The 24,913-nt window shown below is 31.3% G+C and overlaps 2 protein-coding genes across 3 annotated transcripts in view; one reads left to right on the top strand and one right to left on the bottom strand.

Annotated features, from left to right (window-relative positions):
• LOC118200088 (glutamate receptor ionotropic, kainate 2-like) overlaps positions 1–8,850 on the top strand; it is a 173,463-nt gene extending 164,613 nt beyond the window's left edge. For both annotated transcript variants that reach the window (XM_085809437.1, XM_085809438.1), the window contains 2 exons: positions 4,140–4,411; positions 5,435–8,850. In XM_085809437.1, the coding sequence (XP_085665563.1) occupies positions 4,140–4,411; positions 5,435–5,578 (416 nt within the window). In that variant the 3' untranslated portion in view covers positions 5,579–8,850. The remainder of the gene's footprint in view (positions 1–4,139; positions 4,412–5,434) is intronic.
• The window catches only part of LOC118200089 (N(4)-(Beta-N-acetylglucosaminyl)-L-asparaginase), a 36,035-nt gene continuing 19,898 nt past the window's right edge, over positions 8,777–24,913 (bottom strand). Inside the window, exons 6-8 of the mRNA XM_035372009.2 lie at positions 20,918–21,025; positions 14,406–14,539; positions 8,777–9,689 (exon numbers count right to left, since the gene is read on the bottom strand). Of these exons, the coding sequence (XP_035227900.1) occupies positions 9,598–9,689; positions 14,406–14,539; positions 20,918–21,025 (334 nt within the window). The 3' untranslated portion in view covers positions 8,777–9,597. The remainder of the gene's footprint in view (positions 9,690–14,405; positions 14,540–20,917; positions 21,026–24,913) is intronic.

Below are 24,913 nucleotides of genomic sequence, written 5' to 3' on the forward strand. Positions count from 1 at the left end.
TAAGTAAAATATTCATTTCCCTTCCAAAGGGCTACCCTGGAAACTGTTGCTGTTCCTTTCGAAGTCCATTCCTTTTTGTCCACTGAAATCCATGCACTGCTGAACTCTTAATATATTTTTTAGAATTTTATTATTAACATATAAAATATATACACACAGTTAATATTTACAAATTAATAAATGCAAGTATTGCGTGACAGATAAATACGAGAACGATCTATCAGTTTCTGCTCATATTAGACACGTCACTCGTTACCCGAGTTCTTTCCTTTTTTCCGCCAGAAGGCGCCCGCGGTTACTGCCGTCATATGTAAGCAAACGTGATATGTATACATGGTGGTTCAGCAAAACTAAATATTTCGTTGTTTGAATATCCATTTCTTAGAGTTAATAATGGTTCAAATAATTTACTTTCTAACTATGGCAGCTTTGTCTACGTGATATGTAAATAAGAATGTGTGACACGGGCGGGCTCCATTTTTTAATGTGTTTAAGAGAAAAATGTTTCCCTTTAGCTGAATTAGTAAAAATGTCTAAGCCTTAATCTGGTGTAGATTCTTCAATAAAACTGCACTGATTTCGAAGGAGATCAGATACATGTCCCTCTTCTTCAGGAGTAAAAACATTTTTAGTCCTGAAGGAGAACCACCTGTATTTTATTTCCTTCGAAATAGTTTTATTCAAAAGTTTCATATTTGCCTAATTTTAAATTTTACAAAGTTACTATTTGTACAAATACTAAAATATACTAAATTTTATATCTAAACAAGCGCAGTTTTTATACGACTCCTGAAATTTCGACATATGTGCTCTTCTGTCATGGTCTAAGTTATGTAATTTTCGCAATTTTTTCTTAGTCTCGCCTTTTTTTTTCCTTTTTAATAAACTGTAATAGGATAAGAAATACTTTTGAATTGGAACTTTCTTTTTAAATGGCAAGTATAAAATGCGATATGACTAAGTTCACCATCGTCTGAAAGATTAGAGTATTTGATTGTCACCAACTTTTCAAGAGATTTAATATCCCACAGTTTTAAAAAAATGTGGGATATTTAATCCCAGTTTTTTAAACACCCTTTATGTACAATTAAAATAAAAAGCTGAAGTGAAGAAAGAAAATTGAAGAAGATAATATTACAATATAGACCATAGCCGCAATATTTAATACAAATCAGATTGACGTAAAAGAATGTAAAATAGTTCAAACTACAAGAGATTTTGTGTCCCTCAAAAATTTTTCTAGTTTCCCTTTTACAGATTTATGGCCTTTTTTTTCGGGGGGGGAGGGGAGTTAGTTAACAAACTTGTATCTATTTACGAGTATACAGCGCTATATGTTCATCTAGATTTTCCCATCTACAATTTTCAGTCGCATTAGTTCAAATGGTTTCATGTTTCCCTATTTTGAAAAATCGCATTGAGATGGGTTGCATAGATTTTAACTTTATACTGACAATGTTAGTTAATAATTTTCCTTTTTCCAAAATTTATCAGTTGCATAAGGTTCAGTTTGTACATTCAGAAATGTGACTGATAATAGTTGATTGGATGCCATAAGTTGCCCACATGCTCCCCTCCCCCACCAGATGAAACTATGTATGTTCATGTTAGGCAACATAAATATATATTTTTAATTCATTTTTTACTATTTTTCCCCTTTTTGCATTTTTTAATTCACCAGATTTCCTCATTTGCTTCATATCCTAATAGTTATTTTGCTGTCAACCTACATATACCTATATATATATGTCAACCTATATATGTTTCCAGCAACACAAAATCTCTAACTACACTCATGTCCATAAATTAAGGATAATTCGGATTCATGCGGAAATCGAACTCTGAAATAAATATATCACCTGTAAAATCACTACACACATCTTCAAGAATCATATTCAAATTTCGGGAAGTAACCAGATGACACCGATGGTACGTCACAATGACGAGAGTGTAAGAGAGTGATATATAAGGAATACAGGCAAAGAAGTAAAATTGTTCGCAGGCGCTTTATAAGCATTTCAGTGCAATAACCGAATAGTTATGACACAAAGGACGCATATGGATGATTTTTTAAGTGGTAGAATTATCGGCCATCTAGAATGTGGGCGTACCCAACTGGAAGTATCAGACGAACTTGGAATTGCTCAGAGTGTCATCTCCAGTCTTTGGCAACGATTCCAAGATGATCGTAATGTGAGTAGACGTTACAGCACAAATCGCCCCAGAGTTACAAAGCGGAATGAGGACCGGTATTTGGCAGTTACTGCCAAAAGAAACAGGCGGAGCACAGACTCAGACCTGTCTCGTCAGCTCTCTTCAGCCACTGGTAAGACAATTTCAAGGCAGACCATGTACAGACGGTTAGGGCAGATTGGTCTATATGATCGTAGACCTGTCAGATGCGTTCCACTTACTGCAACTCACTGTCGCCTGCGGTTAGTCTGGAGTAGAGAGCATGCATTGTGGACACTGCAACAGTGGGCTTGTGTGATGTTTTCCGACGAGTCCAGGTTTAGCTTGCAGTCTGATTCTCGCCGGACTTTCACATGGAGAGCTCCAGGTACCCGTTACCACCAAGAAAACATCATTGAACGACACCGTTACGGTGGTGTAGGAGTGCTCGTTTGGGGTGGAATTATTCTGGATTCCAGAATTGACCTGCATGTTCAAATTGGAACCATGACAAGCCAAATCTATCGGGATGTCATTCTGGAACAACATGAATGTTTGTTTCGGGGTGCCATGGGCGCACAATTTGTGTTTATGGATGACAACGCCCGTCCTCACCGTGCAAACGTCGTAAGCGAATGCCTTCAATCGGAGGATATCACCCGTATGGACTGGCCAGCATTCTCACCGGACTTGAATCCAGTAGAGCACGTATGGGACATGCTTGGCCGACGAGTTGCAGCCCGTCAACCTCCTCCTACATGTCTACCGAAACTTCGGAGAGAATTGCTTTTTGAGTGGTGTAATATATCGATCTTGGGACTTGTACGGACTGTATTGCATCGTCTGGGAGACTTACAATGTATTAACAATCATACCAACCATGTAATATTGGTTTTTTGTAAATAGGTTTTTTTTTTTTTTTTTTTTTTTTTTTCCAATTTGCTCCAGGGAGAAAAAATCGCTAATTTTTTTAATAATATCAAACATATAGCATCCTTTCTTACTCTTTACCTTTTGTTTAATAAATAAGCTTTACAAATAAGTCAAATTTGTTTTGCTTCTAACTCTTCCTTTGCCTGATTTTGCATTATCCTTAATTTATGGACATGAGTGTAGATAAGACTCTTATGTTGTTTATAGATTACAAAATCAGCATCTAAACTCCTCCCAAAGACTTAGTCAAAGAATACTAAAAGTTGTAACCCGTGTACAGAATAGATACATATGACTAACTTCAAAATCAGATTAGGGAAAACTAAGACCCGCCACCCACTTTTGTGCGGCCAACGAGCAATAATAGTGTTCATTAAAATAATTTAACAGTTCACAGTTATTTTCGTACTGTGTTTTGGTTGGATTAAACACATTTTCCATACCTGGTGCATTAAACTTATCTCTTCAGACGTTAACTTCATGACTTGCGCATAATTTAGGTGTATGTTGGCCTGACAAATATATAGTGAACAATATCAATAACCGGGATTTAAAAGTTAGTAATAATGAACTGCTCTGGGGTCTGCTAAGGTATCTAAACATTGAACTTAAAAGAATGGAATATATGATAATATGATTAATAAGAAATAATATGAAATGGAAAAGGTTTGCATTAAATTCTCCTAACTAAATATTCATGTTTATATTTTTTAAATGCTTTTTTTTTCTTTCTCTCAAAAGATAACATTAGGAATCGCATATAATAGGTATAAGAGGTTTGCATTATACCCTCCTTACTAATCATCCATGTTTATATTTTTTTAAATGCATATTCCCCCTCGAGAGATAGTATTAGGAATCACATATGTCATCCAAAAGTATTTGAATGGCAGCACTTATGCAGAATACAATAATTTTGTTAAGAACAAAGATGTCTAACTTCATAATGAAACTAGTGTCAATATGAATTTCATGTTAGCTATTTATGGAACTCGGCAGGTATCTTCTTTATTTATGTAATGAATATTCCACAGGATCAAAGTACAGAACACCATTATCAAGCGGTATTTTAAAGCTGCAAGAAGATGGTATTCTACACATCCTTAAAGAACGATGGTGGAAGCAGAAAAAGGGTGGCGGCAAATGCATGGATGATTCTAAAAAGTCATCTAGTGGTGTGACAGAACTTGGCCTTGGTAACGTTGGAGGCGTTTTTGTTGTGCTTCTGACGGGCTTAGCTTTGGCTGCATTTGTGGCAGTAATTGAATTTTTCTGGAAAGCAAGAAAACTAGCTCACGTAGACAGAGTAAGTACTATAAGGCATACAATTATGCAAATACTTAATAAAGGTTATAAAACAAATGATAAAATGTAAACATGTATGAAAACATACTTTAAGGCTGTATTCTTACTGTGTCTATTATTAATTAGTTAACTATTAAACAGTACTCCACATGAAGTGCCAGCAGCATTAGAATAGATCAGCTTTGAAATGCCACTTAAATTAGTATCATTTGTGATATGATGTAACACACCTATCTATGAAAATTCATGTTTGGCTTGCTCAAGCTAAATGCACAAAAATTTTGCAGTGTAAACCTGTGTCTTAATACAAATGTTATTCGCACGCAGAGACGGCAGAAGAATGGTAATGATTTCCTAATTAATAATCACACTCTTAAACAATATAAAATGGAAAAGATGCATGAATAGTAGTAAGTAATCCCAGGTTCAATATTTGGTGGCTAAATAAGTTGACTTTTTGGACTTTCCCCATACAAGATAGTCGCAACTGACAACGGATTGAAAGCTGTCAGCCTGATGTGCGTTGATGTGCTTGCCAACAGGAGAGCTCTGCCCCATGTTTAGCAAATCACTTTCAAACGTATTCCTTTCTATTTAAAAGCAAGACAAATCCCTTGCATACTTCATCTAATTGGCTGCTTATTTTATCTGTTGATCATAAGTTACATGCAGAAATCGAGCGCTTTGCAGTAAAAATTACTTACCTGTAGTTCTTAGGCCTTAAACTACTAAGATGATTAGAGTACTAAAATGTTCCAGATAGCTTCAGGTTTAAATCATGCAATATTAAAATATTCTATTGCTCTATGAACTAATATAATAATAAAACAGTTTTAACATTTTCAATTTCAATTCAAAATTATCAATAGAGGAAACTTAACTATTAAACTATACTCCAAATGAAAAATGTCAGATATTTTGTTAAATAATGTAATGATGATAAATTAATTTAAAGATTCTTTTCATTTTATATATTTTATTTCTATGCATCTAAAATGCTCAGCACATTTCCTTTTTTTCCTAGGAACCCCTATGTAAAGAGATGTTCCGAGAGCTGAAATTTGCATTATCATGTCGAAGCTCTACAAAACCCGTTATGGGTAGGAAACAGGACAATTGTGGTGAATTCAGAGTTTCAACCATTCCCGGTTACAGTACCCAATACTGATGTTTTGACAATGAATTTTAGGTGCTTTTAGAAACTATGACTATGTACAAGTTGCTTTAAGCAGCCTTTTGAAAAGGGGGTGATTTCTGAGAAGGTAACACACAACCATTTAGAGACATGTTGAGCATTTTATAACCATGGGACATAAATATAGTATTTTTTACCCTCAACGAAAATGAACTTAGTCTCTCTTGCGTAGGTTCAAATAACTGAGCCAAAAGCATGACACAGTTGTGTTAGATTAACGCGTCTCATTTTATCGAATGTAGTAAAAACATTTTTAATACTAGGTGGATCATTACCAGCATTTTATACATCAAAAGAAACTCCTCATTTACCAAATACATTCAAATTGAAAAGCAAATTATAAATACTTTAGCTGCTTCAATACATATGCAAATCTTAGAAATATCTTAGTTAGGTAAATTTCTTCACTTCGTATTACAAACAAATAGCTGTGCTTAGTAGTGAACACAATCCAAAAGCAAAAGATGATTTTGTAACAGTAACTGAGTATCAACAAAGAGAAATGCAAACTATGATAGACAAAACAAACCTCTTTTGGCCTTATTTCAATGCTGCACACATGGTTAATACACTTGTTAACAAATGAATCCCACATAATAAAAATTACAAGATACATATGTGCATTATCGTACCTTAATAACAGTAGTTTCAAATAATCATTTCTCTTGACATGTATAGAACGACTTTGATATTTTGACATACACATGAAGGTCCAACAAATGAAAATCTTTTCTTAGCTATACATATATATGAATTAAATCCATCAGAGAAACAACAGATTTAAAAACTCTATTTCACTGATTTGTAATTCATACATACTTGATACCTCCAAAATATAATAGAGAAGTTGTAATCAAAAGGAAGTGCTAAGATCTTAAATGTATAAAACGAAATTTCTAGTTAGATTTAGTTATGTGAAAATACTTTATACTACAAGCTTTACAAGCAACTTAAGTATTTTAAATATTAAAAATTAGAATTTTTGTCTTCAAACTCAAAACCATATAGCAAGATATTCCATATTCTTAAAAATTAGATTAAGAAATCAATAATTTTTCAAAAACGTTTATAGAGCTCCATTTTGAAACTTCCCTTCCACAGTAGAAACATGAATTCATTTCAGCTATGGCAAAAAGTATGATGCAGATATAAAAAACTGAACTTGCATTAAGCAGCTTCCCAAAAAACAAAATACTAAATGTTTGTGCTGGAAGTAATGAGTACTAGAATATATGACCAGAAAATTTAAAAATCAAATATAGCAAAATTTGTGATTATCATATGCAAAAGACACAGGTTTCTCTACGGTACTTAAAATGAATATCATATTTTACGTAAAAACAATCATTAAGTATTATTTACAATACAAAACTTTGGAGAATTTAAATAGCAAACACAAAATTAAATAAAGAATTAGAAATTAACTATATTACTCACTTTAAAATTTATTTTATGTTACAATTTGAAATATTTTTTAACCTTGATCTTCCTCACTAAAAACATAAAGAATGTCTAGAGACAGAATGCAGGCTTAACTACTAATTCATCTGAATTCAAACTAAATCTACTTAACTGTAATGTTCCTTATAGATGACTTCCATTTAGAAAACTTGCGTTAAGTTTATCTTAATAAATCGAGAAAATGAATTTAAATATATCATCATAATCATTTCATCGTAATTACTTAAAAACAGTGATATTTAATAACGTATTTCTTAGGTGATAAATTTTAGTTCATGGAAAATGATAATTGAACTCAGAAGCGTATTACTTTTCTCTACTTATGATGGGTTTCATGGTGCTCAAATACAGCAAACTGCATGTTAAAAGTTTTCTATGGAACTCCAACTTTCATGAAAAGCTACACAATAAAGAAAAGACTTCCAGCAGTTTCAAAGGAGAAGATAAATCTGCTAACAACTCAAAGATTTCACTTTTATCACCCTTTTCAAAGCAGTTACCATCTTGGAAAAAAAAAAAGAAAAATTCTCAGTGCTCTATGCTTCTGAGTTAAGCATCATTATTGCAGAAGATATATGTTTTCTATACAGCAAGGGGCAGTATTCATTTTAGTACTTTAATAGACATGTTAGCATCTAAAATACTCCATAAAATAGTTTGAGGCACTATTAATTTTAAAAAGCTATTAATTTTAAAAATCAAATATAGCAAAATTTGTGATTATCATATGCATAAGATATATTATCATATGCATATCTAACTTGAAATCAGTGGTATTTTAAATTGATTTAGAAAAAGGAAATTAATATGACACTTTATGAAATTAGTTTCCATTCTGCATATTAAAGGTTACCTGAAAGTACATATATTCCTTAAAAGTACTAGAAGTTTGTCATTTTGAAAAAAAAAAACTTAACTAAAATGGACATTCCAAGCCCACTTTCAGTAATGGCAAACCAAAAAATATGAAATATATATATGTGTATCAGTACAATTTTAATTATATCTTGCTCTCGGAGATGCCAATATAATTAATAATTGCACTGTGATGCTTAAAGCAAAATGTCTGTAATGGTTCTTAGCTCTAAAATATTATATGATTCATATTAACAAACAAAATTTCGAATTTTCCATGTTAATACAGAATTTTTATTTTGTTGCTTAAAAACAATCCATTGTTTTTTATTAATTTTTGTCAATTTTTAATGTAAAACTAGAAAATTAGATCCTCAGTGTTTCATGTTTTTGTACAGTCTTAACTATAAAAAGATACAAGCACCTATTTAAAACATGTCCATTGAAAGAATACTTGAATGCTAGAAAATTAGATCCTCAGTGTTTCATGCTTTTGTACAGTCCTAACTATAAAAGACATAAGCACCTATTTAAAACAGGTCCATTGAAAGAATATATGAAAGCAGTTGAGGTCTGTAATCAACAAACACTTTTGTTTTGCAATTTATAAAGCAGTAATATTTTTTCTTGGTACAACCTTTCAACCTAAATCACACAAACAAGACAAATTTAAATTAATTGAACATAATTCATACAATATTTTACATTACTAAAATATCACACTAGAAAACAAAATGCATATGCTTTCTATGTATTTAACTACTGAAAATATCTCTGAAGAAATGTATACTAAAATGTATGTAAATGACTAATTCAATATATGTTGTCTCATCTGAGAAAAGAAGAGAAGACAGATTTTCAGTCTAAAAGTACTGTTTAATAAAGTCATCAATATAAAATAATTTTTTGATACAATAAATTTTTTATATAAAAACTGAAGGTCTCTTTATTTTTACATAATTTACATAAAAATACAGTAATAATACAATTATTTATAGGACATAAGAAACCATACACACTTTTTGAGTATCTGGAATAATTAAACATTGAATACAGTCACAGCCTGCCATTTTCTTAGGAAGATATGACAAACAGTTCATTAATGCTTAAATGCAGTTTATCATCTTGATAAGCTTAAGGCAGTTGTTCTGAACCTTAATTGCTCTATTCTCCTTTCTCATAACAATAAATCACAGCAGAATAATACAACACACCCTCTCATTTATGAGGTGAGTGGTTCTAAATAATATGTACATTGAAAACTGATTTTTTAAATTATTTTCATATGCTATAAAGGTGTTCATAAATTTAAGGTTTATCATATTTTCTAAACATGAATTATACAAATATCAATACATACATTATCGTATAAAAATATAAAAAACAAAACATTTTAATTTAACTATGCTATGCTTGCATGATGCCTAAATTTAACTTCATCTCCTTTGTTTCACATGATTTCAAGCATGCCTCTAAGTTATTCTTTGGCTGTGAGCCATTTGTTGCAGTTTAAGTTTGCTGCTCTGAATTAAAAAAATTTCTCCGAGATCACAAAATTACCCATTAGTTGCAAAACTCTAGCATAGACCTTCTTTATGATTTCTCTTGATCAGACATACTTGGAAATGCTTCTTTGGTATGAAATACAGATCTAAAACCATTCTAAACAATGAATCCTAAATGCATGACACAGACTTAATAGTAACTGTTCCATAATTGTAGTTGGCAACACAGAAAGGAAATTCTTTCATTCCATGACAAGCAGCACCTAAAATTGTTGTTTTTTTTTTTTTAAGTGTCAATTTACAGCCCAAACACATACAGAAAATTTAAGATACAAAAACTATGTCAACCAAGTCAAGTAACATTATGTCAGTGGTCTCAAACTTGTAATCTAAAAATTGCATCTGGCCCTCAAAGCAATTTTACATGGCACACAAATACATTTGAACTATGCAATTGTTGTTAATATAGCCCTTAGTTTTAGAGACACTGATATATGAACTGAGTTTATGTGCATAACTGCTACAAAAGGAAGGACATAAAATGAATAGATAGGGATTTTGCCACTATTAGGTATACAAAGTACAAAAACACAGTATAACCTCATATACCAAACCATATGAGCGATAATAAGGTAGGAAAACTTCCTACATACATACAATCAGTAAATTTAGTTCACATGGTGGTAGTTCAGTATTCTGGTGTTTCATTTATTTTCTACTGACTCAATACTTCTGATATATATTTTCCTTTAGTCAGTAGTTACTAGTTAGTTGGCTGGATGGAGACAAAATAATGTACGTCTTACAAATCAGATTATTTGTGCTTGTTCTTAGACCTATATTATAGCAACACCTATCAATCAGAAACATGCATAACTTCTAAGTGTTGCTTTCATATGACAATTCATTCCTGTAAAGAGTAGTTAAAATTATGAATAAAGTTAGTACTGTACAAAGTCCATAATCCGGACTCGTCGGGACTTCGGCGATACCGGATTAGGGGTTTTTTTCGGATTATAGATCACCAGTTTAAATCTGGTAAGATGGTATGCCGAAATTATACAATTAAAAATATGAAACCGTAATTTATTAAATAAAGAGCAATTATGATCTAAAGGGTATCAAAATTTACAAAAAAAAAAGGCTTAATATTTATTTGTTTACTTAATTAAACAATTCTTTCAATGTAAGTTGTTTAAGTTGCTTCGTTTTTTTGTGCTGATACTTTCTCTTTAATTCTATAAACAGACATAATTTCTTGTTCAGTTACAAAGTTCCACTGTTCAAGTCCTGTAATTGCTGTGTCGAGAATAGAGAATACCAACTTTGAAAATCGAAATGTTTTCATTTTCAATAACCTCCCTTGTCACTTTTTTCACTATTGGAAACGCGCATGCGTAAACGCATTATGCAAAAAAAAAAGTTTGTGGCTTTGAGGTCCGGATTATAGATAATTCCGGATTACGGACTTTGTACTGTATAGTAATTTTAGTTAAGAGTTTAAATGGCAAGCCATGTCTTTAGAATAGGATAACAGAAAAGCAAATGAAAGGAAGACGTTCTTCAGAATAATTGGAAATTATGTACTTTTGAAGCAATGTGCACAACAAAATTTCATGTTTTATTTATAATCAGGTAATATTAGGTCCAAAGTATAATTTATGTTACCCTAATTATTATAATAAGCTGCACCGACTGATTAGCATACCATCCATGATAAAGATAATTTCCAGTAACCTTCTCCATGACTACACAATTAATGTCCGTCAAAATGCCACTACATTGTACCAAGAAATAGAGAAATTTATAATTATTCACTTTCAATTATGTTCATTTTCTTTCTGTAAATATCAAAGCAAGTTTTAATAAGTGAAAGAGAATAGGTAGTCATTATTTATTTTCAAATTTTGTCCCACTCGGAAAGTTTTCTCAGAAAACTTATAAAGCTTTCATAATTTCTTTATTTCTAGTTCAATATTCTGATATGTTTCAATATGTTCTGATAGATTTAAATTAAAAGACTGTACATTCAATTATAGGATAGTACATAGATTCATAAGTCCAACTGAAATTTCTTGCAGTTACCAACCAACCTTTAGATTTTCAGGATAGAAAATAAATTTGAATTTTTCCTACTGTATTTTTATTATTGTTTATGCATGTTTTAGTAAATATTTAGCAATTAAAAGTAAAATTTATGAAAAAAATTTCAATTTAATTAAAAAATTTGGCTTGTCAGTTGCTTTCATATCATGAATTTGGCCTGCATGAAATCTGAGTTTGATACCACTGGCTTATGATATTAAATGTTATTAAAATGATATGTTATTAAATTACCAAACTGTCATTCCCCCTGCCAAAAAAAAATACAATTTAAAAAATATATGAATATGGTTAAAGCTATTTTATGAATATAGAAGTCAATTTGACAGAATGAAAATGCTCTTAAGCAACACAAAAAAATTGCAGTTTATATACTAATCCATCAAACTAAGCCTATTTTATCACTTAACCCTTTGACATGCGCAATATTATTTTTATAATTTTTTAATTAAAAAACTCTAGAAATCGAATATTATGATTCTAAGAGGAAAATAATTATGAAATTTAAAAAATCTATTCACCCATTGATCTATGTGTGGTAGTCACACTATGAAACCAGCACTCGTCTAGGACTTTAGAACTTCGGAAGTAATAGGGGGAAAAACTTACCTTTTTCCGTATGTATTTCCAATAAATGACAAAATTTGCGAATTTAAAAAAAAAAATGTACATAAGAAATGCTTTATATGTAAATTTTTTTACGTTATTTTACAAAGCAAATCATCAGAGAAAAAATTTTGAAATACACATTTATGTAATTTTTCTGTAGCAGTGACTCTGTTCAATGCATGTTTTGTCTGTCCGTCTGTCCTTTTTGATTTTTGTGCACGTTTCACAGTTATGTTGTTCTATGAGGTTTCTCGCCCTTGGGCTACAAACTGTACACTGCCTGGCATTGCATTTTACTTCTATATGTCCAACGTTATTTAGTCTCTTTTTGTCTGGCACATGAAATTTGTGGTTTTTCACGTTAATGGGGAGGCTTGGTCATTTTGGCTTTGGTGTGGATCTTTCGTTTCCCATTCATATTTATTTTATTTGTATTTCACCCATTCATATTTATTTTATTTGTATTTCATCCCAAAATATTTATAAAATATATTTTATTTAACCCCTTCGCGCCGACTGTCACGTCTACGTGCCAGCAACGAACACACTCACTTCTTGGCCGACATGCAGGCGTGCCAGAGCATTTTCCCGTTCAGCCCCGATTGTCACGTATTTGTGCCAGTGTCCTGGAACATTTTAAAAACTATAATTTCTGCCACAAGATGGCACTGTACGTCCATATGGTTTCAGATTCACGTACATTAGACCTACTCGAAATGAGAGAAGCATGACTCACATACATGTGTTTTTGATTACATAAACAAAAGGGGAAATAAATGTTTCCGAATGGCGTGATTTATGACGTCTTTTTAAATTCGTACATGGTAGTTGTTTATTGTAAGTAGAGAAGTTTTATTTTCGCTAAAGCGTTGGGTATTTCGGTTTGCAGTTCAGTTTTTAGAAAATAATTAGATCTTGTTAGACGTGAATTCTTTCTGTTTTTACCGTTGCAATGTCGAAGCGTCGAAAATGTTTAACAGAGCCTGAAATAGCAGAAATGATGCAAAATATTTCAGATATTGATTCTGAAACAGATTCTGATAGTAGTAATAGTGATACTATGATATATTCTGATCATAAAGAATCTGGTGAATCTAATGATGATGAGGACATTTCGGAAATGTCATTATACATTCCCTGAAAAATCCTCCAAAACGGCAAATGAACTACGAGTGCAAGGAATGTAATGTAGGACTGTGTGTAGATCCCTGTTTTCAAATTTTTCATACGAAAAGAGAATTTTAAGTAATATATTTAGTTTTCAGATGTATAATGTTAAAAGTCATAAAATGGTGAGCAATGAAAATAAAATGTGTAAAATATGCATTTAAACAAGATATAAGGTAATTAAAGTATATATAAAAATATCTATAAAGCATAAGCTGTTTAAATACTCTATAGATGACTTTATATTAAACATTATTAAATTATAGTTTAAAGACTCTATATTAAACAATGCATTGATACTTCAGAAATTTCGTCGATTTAGGCTTAATAGCAAAAAAGCCCCCGGCCATGGACAGACGCTTGCGTAAGACACTGCCGGCCTCCGCGATAAACGCGCGTTTGCGCTACCCGGCGCGAAGGGGTTAAATAAAACTTTTACATGATTTCAATTTTTAATTATAGCAAAGTATATTTACATCATATTTAAACCACACAAAATAATTTATAAAATCACAATACTAGCATAGGAAGCAAGTGTGTTGAGGTCAGAGAAAAATCTCTGGAAAAGAAACACCTTTTCACTGGGGAGGTGCATGTATTGTTTAGTAATAAAATAACTCTGTGGTTTCAAAGCTGCTTATCCATATCCGGGTAAAAATAAACATTTCTATTTAAAAAGCAGTAAATACCATTGTGAAGAGCAAATACTATCAATCGGTTTTCATTGAAAAATTGCAGAAAGCAGAGAGGAGAAAAAAAAATTGGTGGTTTCACGGTGTGAGCACCGCGCATCAAAGGGCTAAAATTTCATTATCACTTAAATTTTACAGTCATCTAAAATAAAAATGCAAGTCTACGAATAATATGACCATCGCTTAGTTTAGAAGCAATTGTCATTACATAAAACACTTAGGTAAAAATTACAAAATTTAACAACCTCACACGTATATCATCTAAACTACTATAAACCACAAAATATTATATGCACATTTTTTATTATAACTTAAAAAAAAACTAACATTATTATCCTAAATATTTATACACAGATAACATCAATAAATATGACAATAATAGCATAAATTCATAATTTTATATCTCACCAAATTCTCCACTTATAGACGCAGCAATGATTGCACCAGTAAATGATGGATATTTGGATATAATGCGCTGTATTGAATCTTGGGCAGCTTCAGTAGGATTCATCCCACGTTGCATATTTAGTACAGTGTTGTAACTGAAACACACGAACCAACTAATTATTACATAATTTAATAACAAGTAACACTTCTTTTAAAATCAATATGCTATACATCTAAATAAATATACAGTGAATAAATTTCGTCTGCTCTGGAGGGTTCTAAGACATGATGATTATTACTGATGGCAGATATTAATTTGGATAATGGATTTGCACTATTCAAAGCTCTAGCAGTCTGCTAAATAAATGTTTGCGATGTTAATTTATTAGCAGCATATTAATAAAATTAAAAATTACTTACAAAAATTGATGAATATTACAACAAAAACAACTAAATTGTTTCAGGCTCAGTTTTTTAAAAAGTAAATTTTACAATGTACCATATATTCATGAATACCACGTGCAGGTTTTTTTGATAATTTTAATCGGGAAATCGTGGTGCGAGGTTTACACAAAACAAAGCAATATAGGTCAGGTAAACGCAAGCTGGTCAGCATAAATTATTTCTTTTTGAAGCTATGGTATCACCAGAAAATATAATGTTATATGATACTACTGTACCCTCTCAAATAATAAATTCTGGCCAGAGATTTGTAGAGGATATACCACCACTAGCAGCCACTACATGCATGCATTAATCGCTGATTTAAAGCAATACTGAAAAGAATGTACATGGAATGGTTGGCTGCTGGAAATTACACATTTACACCAACTGGTCACATCAAGAGGCCCGAAATAACTCGAATCTGCGAATGAATCAAAGCCACCTGGAATGGAATTTCACAAGAACTTGTTAGTAAGAGCTTCAAAAAGTGTAGAATATAAAATAGCATGGACGTAAGTGAGGAGTGGGCAGTGTGAGATAAAGAGGAAGAAGAGAATACCAGCAGTTCAGAAAGTATCAGTGATGACAGCAGTGCAGAAGGTGAGGAAGACTGACAATCAACATTGCATTTCTAGACTGAAAAAGGTGAGAGGAAGTTGCCATTGTAAGTTACTCATCTTTGCTAGATTACCGGTAGATTTTAAAGGATCACTCAGGACTTTTAAATACATATTTAGTGTAGCAATAGTTGTCGACTGAAGCTCTGTTAAACGAATAAAATTTCATATAGCATACTTTTTTGATAAATTACGCAATACTGAGTACATAGTGTTGCATGATTTGCTGTATTCAAAGAAATTACATTGAATTAATGTAAATTTTTCCCATCAAAATAATTTTGCTACTACAGTTAAGAGCTGAAAATGCAATTCTTTGATATTTCAGCTAGACAGATTAGATATTTTGGTAGTCATACTACATTATTTGATAGTCTCAGACGGATTAGAGAGAGGCTACCTTATCAAACTATTAAAATTATCAATGCTGATATTCAATTATGATCTTGGAAATAAAGTTGTTTCCAGAGGTTTTTACTAGGATAGAGTTTACTGCACTTACGTACAATATCTCAGGGGGAAATATTATCACAGTTCTGTAAAATACACATAAAATTATCTTATACTTTACATTTTCATCTTTATGTAACTTAAATATCAACTGAAAAAAGAACAAGCACAAAAATATGAGTCTAAATCAGACATTTATTAATATTATCTGGAAATATTAAAAACAAAGGGATGAATGGTATATAACAAAGCCATTCCAAAAATATTTCATGTTATATAATAAAACATGCATTTACTATGAACTATTTATTACAATAACATGTATGAACGAATGTTCAGGAATAAATTTCCAAGACACAGAAAAATTATCTGGAGTACAGAAAGATAATGAAGTAAAACTAGAAGCAAGTTTAGTTTATTACATTACATCAATACTGAATTCATACTGCCATGGACAAACACTTATTTTTTACCACAATTTTGAAAATGACGGTAACAGTCATGAAACTGTATTTAAAGTTTCTTATTTTCCAAGTTTCTTGAAGTAACAAAGAGGAGCTGATTTCAGGCAAATTAACCTTCCACCATGCGCGCTTGGCAATTTTACATGAGCATGCACGCGTCATATTTTTTATGACATCTGTTATTTTACTGAATAAATTTGTTAAGAAATAAAATATTAACCTTATTATTGCAAAATACAAATGATATTGCATTCAAAATGTAAGTAAATTATTTTTAAGTTCTTATGTTAGTGAGATGGAAACGCAATGATGTATTTCATTATACAAAAAATTTTAATTTATTATTTAATAATTATATTTTAAAACCGAAGCTAATTTTAATATTCATCAAAGGCAAATATAGACAAATAAAAAAGGAAAACACACTCATCTTGGTAGGAAAAAAAGTAAGTTTAGCATTACTTACTTCTGCAAGGAAATTTACTTCTTACTGATTACAAAAACGTACTTTAAACTACCTTTAATATTTTTATTTATTTCTAAAAAATAGAAATAAAAGAAAATAAGGAATGGAAATCGCTATTGTTCTCCCATTCAAAAGTTTCATTTTCTTCCTTTTCCTCATGAAATAATTCTTGAAGAATGCAAGCAAAATCAGCTGGTTGGACATTTTTTTTTTTTAACCATGCAAACCGATATAAAAATGACAGAGTCAAATGTATGAAAATTAAAGTAATACTCGGCAATTAATAACACAAAATTACAAAATATTTGAGAAAAAAATACTTTCCGAATTTTCAACCACGAAACGTGTGTGTTGTAACTTTTATGAAAAAGCTGCCATGTAGCACAAAAGCCCCCCAAAAATAAAGAAAAGTCAAATGACTTCCTGCTTGCACATTTCATGATGTGGGGAAGGGTAGAAAGAAGGAATAAAAATGACCTTCACACATCTCAGCTTCAATATACAAAAAATGTGCATTAAAAACAGAATTTGTCGTAAATTTTGCTCAAACCATTATTCGAGGATGATGGTTCGGTAAATCCATCAAAACTAGTCCTGTGAAAATTTGAAAATATAACGCTGATTTTTGTTGTTTGACTTCTAAATAAATAATATAAGTCTTCATCTGCCAATCTCTGAAATGTGGGGCTAAGCATTGTCATGTTCGAAGAAAACACTTCAATAAATGGTCAGTTCTGGGCACTTTGCTTCAATTTCTGGTTTTAAAACTGCCATTTTGGAACAGTATTTTTCTGAATTTATCTTCTGATTTGATAGAAACAAATTATAATACATTATTCTTTGTAATCCTAACACACACAAAGCATTACTTCTTTTGGTTACAATGCTACTAAAGAAGGTTCATTTGGCTCACCTGATTATCTTTTTCTTGCAACATGACTGTAGAGCATCCATTTCTTCTCTCCATTAATAAACGATTTAAAAAAATGAGCTTCCTAATTTCATTTCAGCAAAGAATTACATGCTGAAATTCAAGCAACCATATTCTGCTCTGTTAAACTATGGGGTATCCATACTCTGTAGCAGCTTAAATATCCAATTTTCTTCAAGTGATCATGTACAATTCGAGAAATCTCGGAACTTTCTGATTACACGAAATTACAATCTTAAAATTATCAGCGCCAATAGCTAGTTAAAACTGTAATTAAACTTGCATTTCCTTTTCGTTTTATGCAGTAAGAATGCTCCCTATGACCACAGTATAAAGACTACACAGCAAATGGCACACCTACACTGAAAAGCTATAACAAAGATGGCCACTACTAAACATCAGACCAAACCAAGTTACATATGAATCTCACCAAAAGGCAGGTAGAAGGCATCTCATATTGACAATAATCTCTTTTATCGCTAGTTCGCCTGCTGGTTGCTGAAGTATAGGTATCATACATTGATCGAGACAATTGTTTTCTTTAAAAAATATAGTTCTATTTTTATAAATAACATTATCTCATTTCACTGTTTTACTGGTATCTCATGCTTCTTGTAGAAAAGCCTTATATGTTTTATTTTCAAATAAATTTCGGTACTCTTCTATTATCAGGACCAGATTCAGTACATGTATATATGTACATAATGTATATGTGTATACATGTATGCATATATATATATATAGAGAGAGAGAGAGAGAGAGAATTAATGAACTGAAATTCATTGAAATCGAAATAAATTTCAAAATACTTGTGGAAAGTAAGATATACCTTATACCTTTTTTTATCTATGTATCTCATTTTTTCAACTTACGTTTCATTAATTTTGCAAAGATTGCATGGTTTATTATCTTTTCATGTTTATTATGATTACTTTGAGTTCTATTTCATAAATATTGTTTATTGTATTTATAAAAATAATTTTGAATTAACATGCATGAAAGCGAGGGTGTCAGGGGACACTTTACTCAAGTAAAATAAAACATTTTTTCTACTTAACTTGGCTATAATATCTCGAGATTTCTAAAAAAATCCATTAACTTAACAAAACTACTTAATCTTAATACTTAATCTTTAATCTCACTAACTGAATTATTGGACTAAAATTTTGGCCTTATCTAAAATTGCCAGTTTGGCATCATCATTCTGATCTGAGTATACTTGAGTAAAAGATGAAACACCTTTGCATTTATTAATTATTGTTAATTGAACGGGAGTTGGTTTGGTCCCCCTTTAAAAGTCAACCAATTTCTGATCAATGACGATAATTACATGGTTTATTAACCGCTTGGCTGATTATCCAGAGTTATCCCGGGTTCGTATATATTGCAGTTAATTATTATCCCGAGAAAACTCGGACAAAGCAGAATTTGTCAGTAAGATTTGTTTTATCACGGTTTTACTCGGTCTGGAGGAAATGGAAAGAAATATTCAGCTTTTATTGGCAGTTTGCCAAGTTTTGTTGGTTTTGTGGTTCTTTTGGCGGGACTGGTCAAGCATTTTCCCTATTGTCTAGTATACGTCAGCTTGTGAATTAGTAATGTACAAAGAATGTTAGTTATATTGAAAAAAGTAAAATAATGGCGATGATGCAAGATTTCTCAGATAGTGATTATAATCTCAACGCATTTTCCAGATGTTATTCCTGCTACTGAAAAAAAATCAAATCCATTCAGACAGTGTTCTCTGTGTTCCCGTAAAGGGATTCCAGAGGTAAGCCAGTAAGAAAAGAGACCAGATTACCAGCGTATAGAATGTCAGGCATCACTTTGTGTTGTCCCTTGTTTCAAAAATTCTCATACAATGACTAATATTTAATTTTTTTATTTGCCCGAGATAACTCGGAATAGTAAACTAATATTAAAACTAAATGCTTTTACACCTGTAAAAAATTAAAAATTCAACTCAAAACCTATATATTTTGTTTTGTTTCGTTTCCTTGTATTTAATAATAAAATAAAAAAATTTGACGATTTTTTGCAATTTTTTTCAAAAAAATGTGTAAGGGAAGCGGTTAATTTTCATATTAAAAGATTGCATTTCTAATTTTCATGATTTAAATTCAAGTTCCTTTAAAAATATTATTTTCAGGATTAAAGTTCATACTTCTGGATTACTTCATTTAGATACATTCCACTAAATTTATTTCAGGAGAAAATATAATCAATCTTACTTTAGTAAATCAATTTTATATAGATATATATATATGCATACATGAACACATACATCCCCACACACATACATACATTTCTCAACTTGGCTCTGATAACAGAACAGTATCTAAATTTCTTTGTGCATCACAATCCACAAAAATTTTCTTGGTTTGTGCATAACAGCACTATAACGATGCCTCCTTAGATTTTCATCTTTTCAGGTTACTTCAAAATTGGCCTGGAGTTCAAATTTTTGTCGGCTGTCAAACAAAACCTCAACAGCTTCCTTATAAATTAACCTAATGCTTTAAAAAAAAAAAAAAAAAAAAAAAAAAAGTAATTTTCAGCTGCTGAAGAGATGGCAAAAGGTCATAGAACAAAATGGTGCCAATAAGATTCAACAGAATTTTCTTATGTTTTTAAACTACTTCATTTGTATTTATTATCAAAAAACTGCAGAGCTTCCCAGGTAAGTCAATACTTTTTCTTTCTCATATTAAACTAGTGAATACTGCCCATGACAATTCTTTTCTATTTTAATGAAATCTGAAGAATTTACCGAGATTTGTTTTTTCTGTATAAATCATTTTTAATATTACACCATACCCAGTTTGTAGCTTATAGCTTCACATAAATTGCCTTTTTCAAGAAAAAGTGCACAAAATTTTTAATGAGCTAAAGAATTATGTTGTCATAAAAGCTTTGAAATACTTAACAGTATTAAATAAAAGCAATAATAAAGCAGTATTTCATAGCAGATACTAAGATAATTACATATTTTATGCATGCTGATATGACATATAACACAGAGTGGCATTTAATATTTAATAAATGGTATATCAAATCTCTGATTTTTACCTAGACTATTGTAACTAACATTGCAAGTTTGTATACTTTACACATATTGATTCTAATGATTATATATATAACATGTTCTATTGTTTTCTAACCTGGGGCAAAAGCGCATCATGACATCACCATCACCAGTTGCAGCAGCACCACCAATTTCTTGATCAACATAAGCTCCAGAGCCAGGTATAGGTGAATCTCCAACTCGCCTGTATAAGCAACAAATTTGACTGTATCACTAAATACATGAAAGATCTTACTTGGGAAGAATATTTATAAAAAAAAGCATACTAAAACAACACACACCTTTCTAATATTCCAGAATTCCAATTTCCAAAAAATACACATAAATATACACACATTACATAACATAATATACAGTTATTAGTTTCAGACTTGCTAGAATGAAAGGAAATTCATTCCCTACATGTGAAAAACCACATGTAACAGATATAAAAATTTCTGCATTTTAAATTTAAATTTGGAACTTATGTTAATACTTATAAAGTACAAACTATAACACTATTTGGCGCAAAAGAAGCTATCATTACATTTTCAAACTGCAGTGTACCATCCTGGAGATGAACGTCCACAGTTCTATATGATTTTGTTCATCTTAAGAAGTGGTCATCTTAGAGATAACCAGGATATAAAATGAAATCCTGTTTGTCTTTAAATATTTTCTTCTGCAAGCAATGAGGTTTAAAGTAAGTAAAATTCTGGAAAGTTAATCAGTACGTCTCAACTATATTTCAATAGATATGCTAAATTTACATTCTCACTAAAATGGCACTAACTCATAAACCACTCATTGCCATTTAACTATTTTTCACAGTTTCGTTTCTCCTTCTAATGACAACAAATGTAATTACTTCAAATACTTATTTAGTAATAAATAGGAAATTACTCACTTTGAATGAAAACAAAGAACATTACTATCCTCTGAATGTGTTCATATATAATAAAAAGTACTGCACTTTCATTTATGCAATTCTTGTTCACCTGATTGTGACAAAACACAGCAGACATTTGTCTAAGGGGAGGAATACCTTACGGAAGAGTTTCTGGGGAGTGGTTCACATTCACGTTACATTTGAAGAGCCCCCCTTCAAGAAAACATGCAGCCAGCCTATTTGCCTGGATTAAAATCTCAAATGAACAACTATTGTTAAGCAATTTTAGTCACATCACCATTGGCAGATACCACTTGTGTGATGTAGGGGGATGAATTCTTCAAACACAAATAAGGGAACTAATGTGTTTTTGTGGGGGAAGAGCTTCTTAACACTTGTCGGATTATTTGTTGCTCACGTGCTGTTTTGTAACAGCTTCATTTGTGGCATTTCCGTTTTAAATCAAGTTTTGTTTATAGATGATGTATGATCCAACCTTTAAAGATTGTCTACAGCAAAAGTTATCACACACATAGAGCTCTAAAAATGTCCATCTCTTTATTTAAGTCTCCTTTGTACCTGCAAAAACTGATGCCTTGTAAGCTGTATCATGGTAAGGAATAACAGGACCTCTGTTCTTCGACATGACCACAGATGCTGATAGCTTTCAAAATACTGTCCAGAATTTATGGGCAACAGAGTAATGTCTAAAGATTAAGACAACTAGAATCTCCAATATTTAAACATCTTCTCAAATCTTTTCAAATATCCATACATTTGAGAAGATGTTTAAAAGGAAGCATATGCGTAAACAACATACAAGCTTTGAAAGAAACAAAAATGATCATCGCTGCTGCCATCCACAATACAGATAAAGAAGAATTTAATAAGGCTGTTAGAAACAAGGTGAAATGTGTAAATAATTGTGCATTGCAATGAATAGCTGTCATTCTAACAAATGATGCAGGCACGTTAAGTTTCATAAATATTAGTTACATTTCATAATGGTTAAGCTTTGAAGAGTTCAAGTTTAAACCAAACACTCAGTATATTATTTTTTTCTCCCAAATTAAAGCTATAAACCCTTAATATCAATCATTTCAGAATTATAAGCTACCCAAATTATTGAAAATGCCAAATAAACTATATCAAAAATTATTCACACTTGCTGTTACAATAAAACCAAATGGTAGTACATGACAAAGGTAGAGAAAAAATCACTTCAAATTGAAGTAGGCTATTGGTAGTTTTTCTGGTAGTTTACTTTCCTAGGCTAGAGATATTTTACGAACAAATACTCATTATATTGACATTTCAGGGGACAAAAATGAACAGATTTTGAGGTTACCAATGAGAAACTTAACGGCATTACCAAGTGATGCACCACAGTTTAAAAAATATCATGACTATTCAATTCAATATTACTGCTTTCAAATCTGTTAAAAAGATGGCAGAAGTTTTTTTATGTATGTCAGACTTACAAAGACTGCTCATGTAATAGGCCTGTCTTTCTTCTATTATGCCAAATTTTATATCAAATATAATGTAACATCAACAAAAATTTGAAGTTTTGCTAATGGACATGCATTACTCGATATTCAAATGAGGACATTATGTTAGTTAAGAGGGACTGAAAGGATATTATCTATTGGGAACTGCTACAAGATGAAACAGTTTAACAAAACACTATTTCAAACTGGACAAAGTGAAAGAAGCAGTCAGCAAAATACAGACAACAATAATGAACCGATGAGGCTTTGTTTATTGCCATATTTGACTTGAATGTTCTAACTCATTCTTCCATACTCTCTGGATATTACCCTAATTAATCATCATATATTACTGCATTATAACTCATTAAATAGCCCTTTTCACAGTCAAAGATTTAGCTAATTAAATTACATAAAAATGCACTGGGAATGATATTTTGCTGGCAAACTGCAAAAAGTTTAGAAACATCGCACTAGACAGCTTTCACAAGGAAGGAAGAAAGAAAACAGAAGAGAATGCATCTTATATAGCTCAGTATTAAAATATTTTTCAATATTTATTTATTAATAAAACAAAAGAAACTCCCAGGACAACTTAATAGGCACAATGAAATACATTTCGCATGAACAATTTTATCTTTTATTCACCTCAACAGGTGCTTTTTAAATTAACAAGACTCAACATATCTAACATTGGGCAATTCAGTACTGAAAGGGATGAATATGATAGACTTATATTAAATTTGTTGTAAAACTTCCTAATTCAAGACTGTAAGCATCATTGCTAATTAGATATTAAAAACATTTACACAGAAAACAAATTGCAAAGTTTTCTTAAATTTATCCTTATTTAAAATATGACATGAACTTCGCATGACAGATTTTGCACAGACATTTACAGTTTTTTTTTTAATGAATAATCTTATTAACTGTGTTCTGAGACAAAAAGCAAAGCTGCTTAAAATAAATTATGCTATTTTGTTGCAACGTTTTAAATCACTTACTCTTCCCCAAAAGTGCCCCACCACTGGTTGAGTGGTTATGACAGCTGAATACTGGGAGTTTAGCCCAAGTTCTATCCCACATGAAAGGGCTGGCTGCATGGGTAGTTTTGAGGTTTTCTCCATGTATAACATGAATAAGATCCAGTTTCCTTCTGAAATTCCACCATGAGAGCACAGGACGGGTTTAAAAAAAATTTTTTTAATTCTAATTTTTATATTTCTTTATATAGATATATATTTTTACATATATATATATATGAAATATAAGAGCACAAGGAAAAGCCGGAGCAGAGTTGATGCATGCTTATATCCATATTGAAGAAGAATTTTGATTGCGTAGTATCTGAAGAACTGGGTAGTCGAGGCGATTTTAATTCCATTTTTATTTCCAATTGACATTTGTGGCCACAATCACTTGGCACTCTAGTCGAGCCTTTCCACAGAAGATTTACATTTTTTATATTGTTGAGATAGAAAGCAAGCCAGTGAAATTACATCTTAGCACAGTACAGAAGCAAAGCTGAAGTGTGTAGTTATGCAAGATGGGAGAATGCGAAGAGAAAAGTTTTGGTTTGCAATTTTGGTGATTGCAAACCAAAACTTTTCTGCATCTGCATTAAGGGTTACATAAAATCGCATTAAGCATCTGCATTAAGGGTTACATAAAATCGCATGATTAATTTGAATGACGCAATTTAGACTTAAGCGCT

Source organism: Stegodyphus dumicola, chromosome X2, assembly GCF_044657685.1.
Source record: "Stegodyphus dumicola isolate Sdum_Otavi_A_Nest chromosome X2, ASM4465768v1".
Taxonomy (NCBI): domain Eukaryota; kingdom Metazoa; phylum Arthropoda; class Arachnida; order Araneae; family Eresidae; genus Stegodyphus; species Stegodyphus dumicola.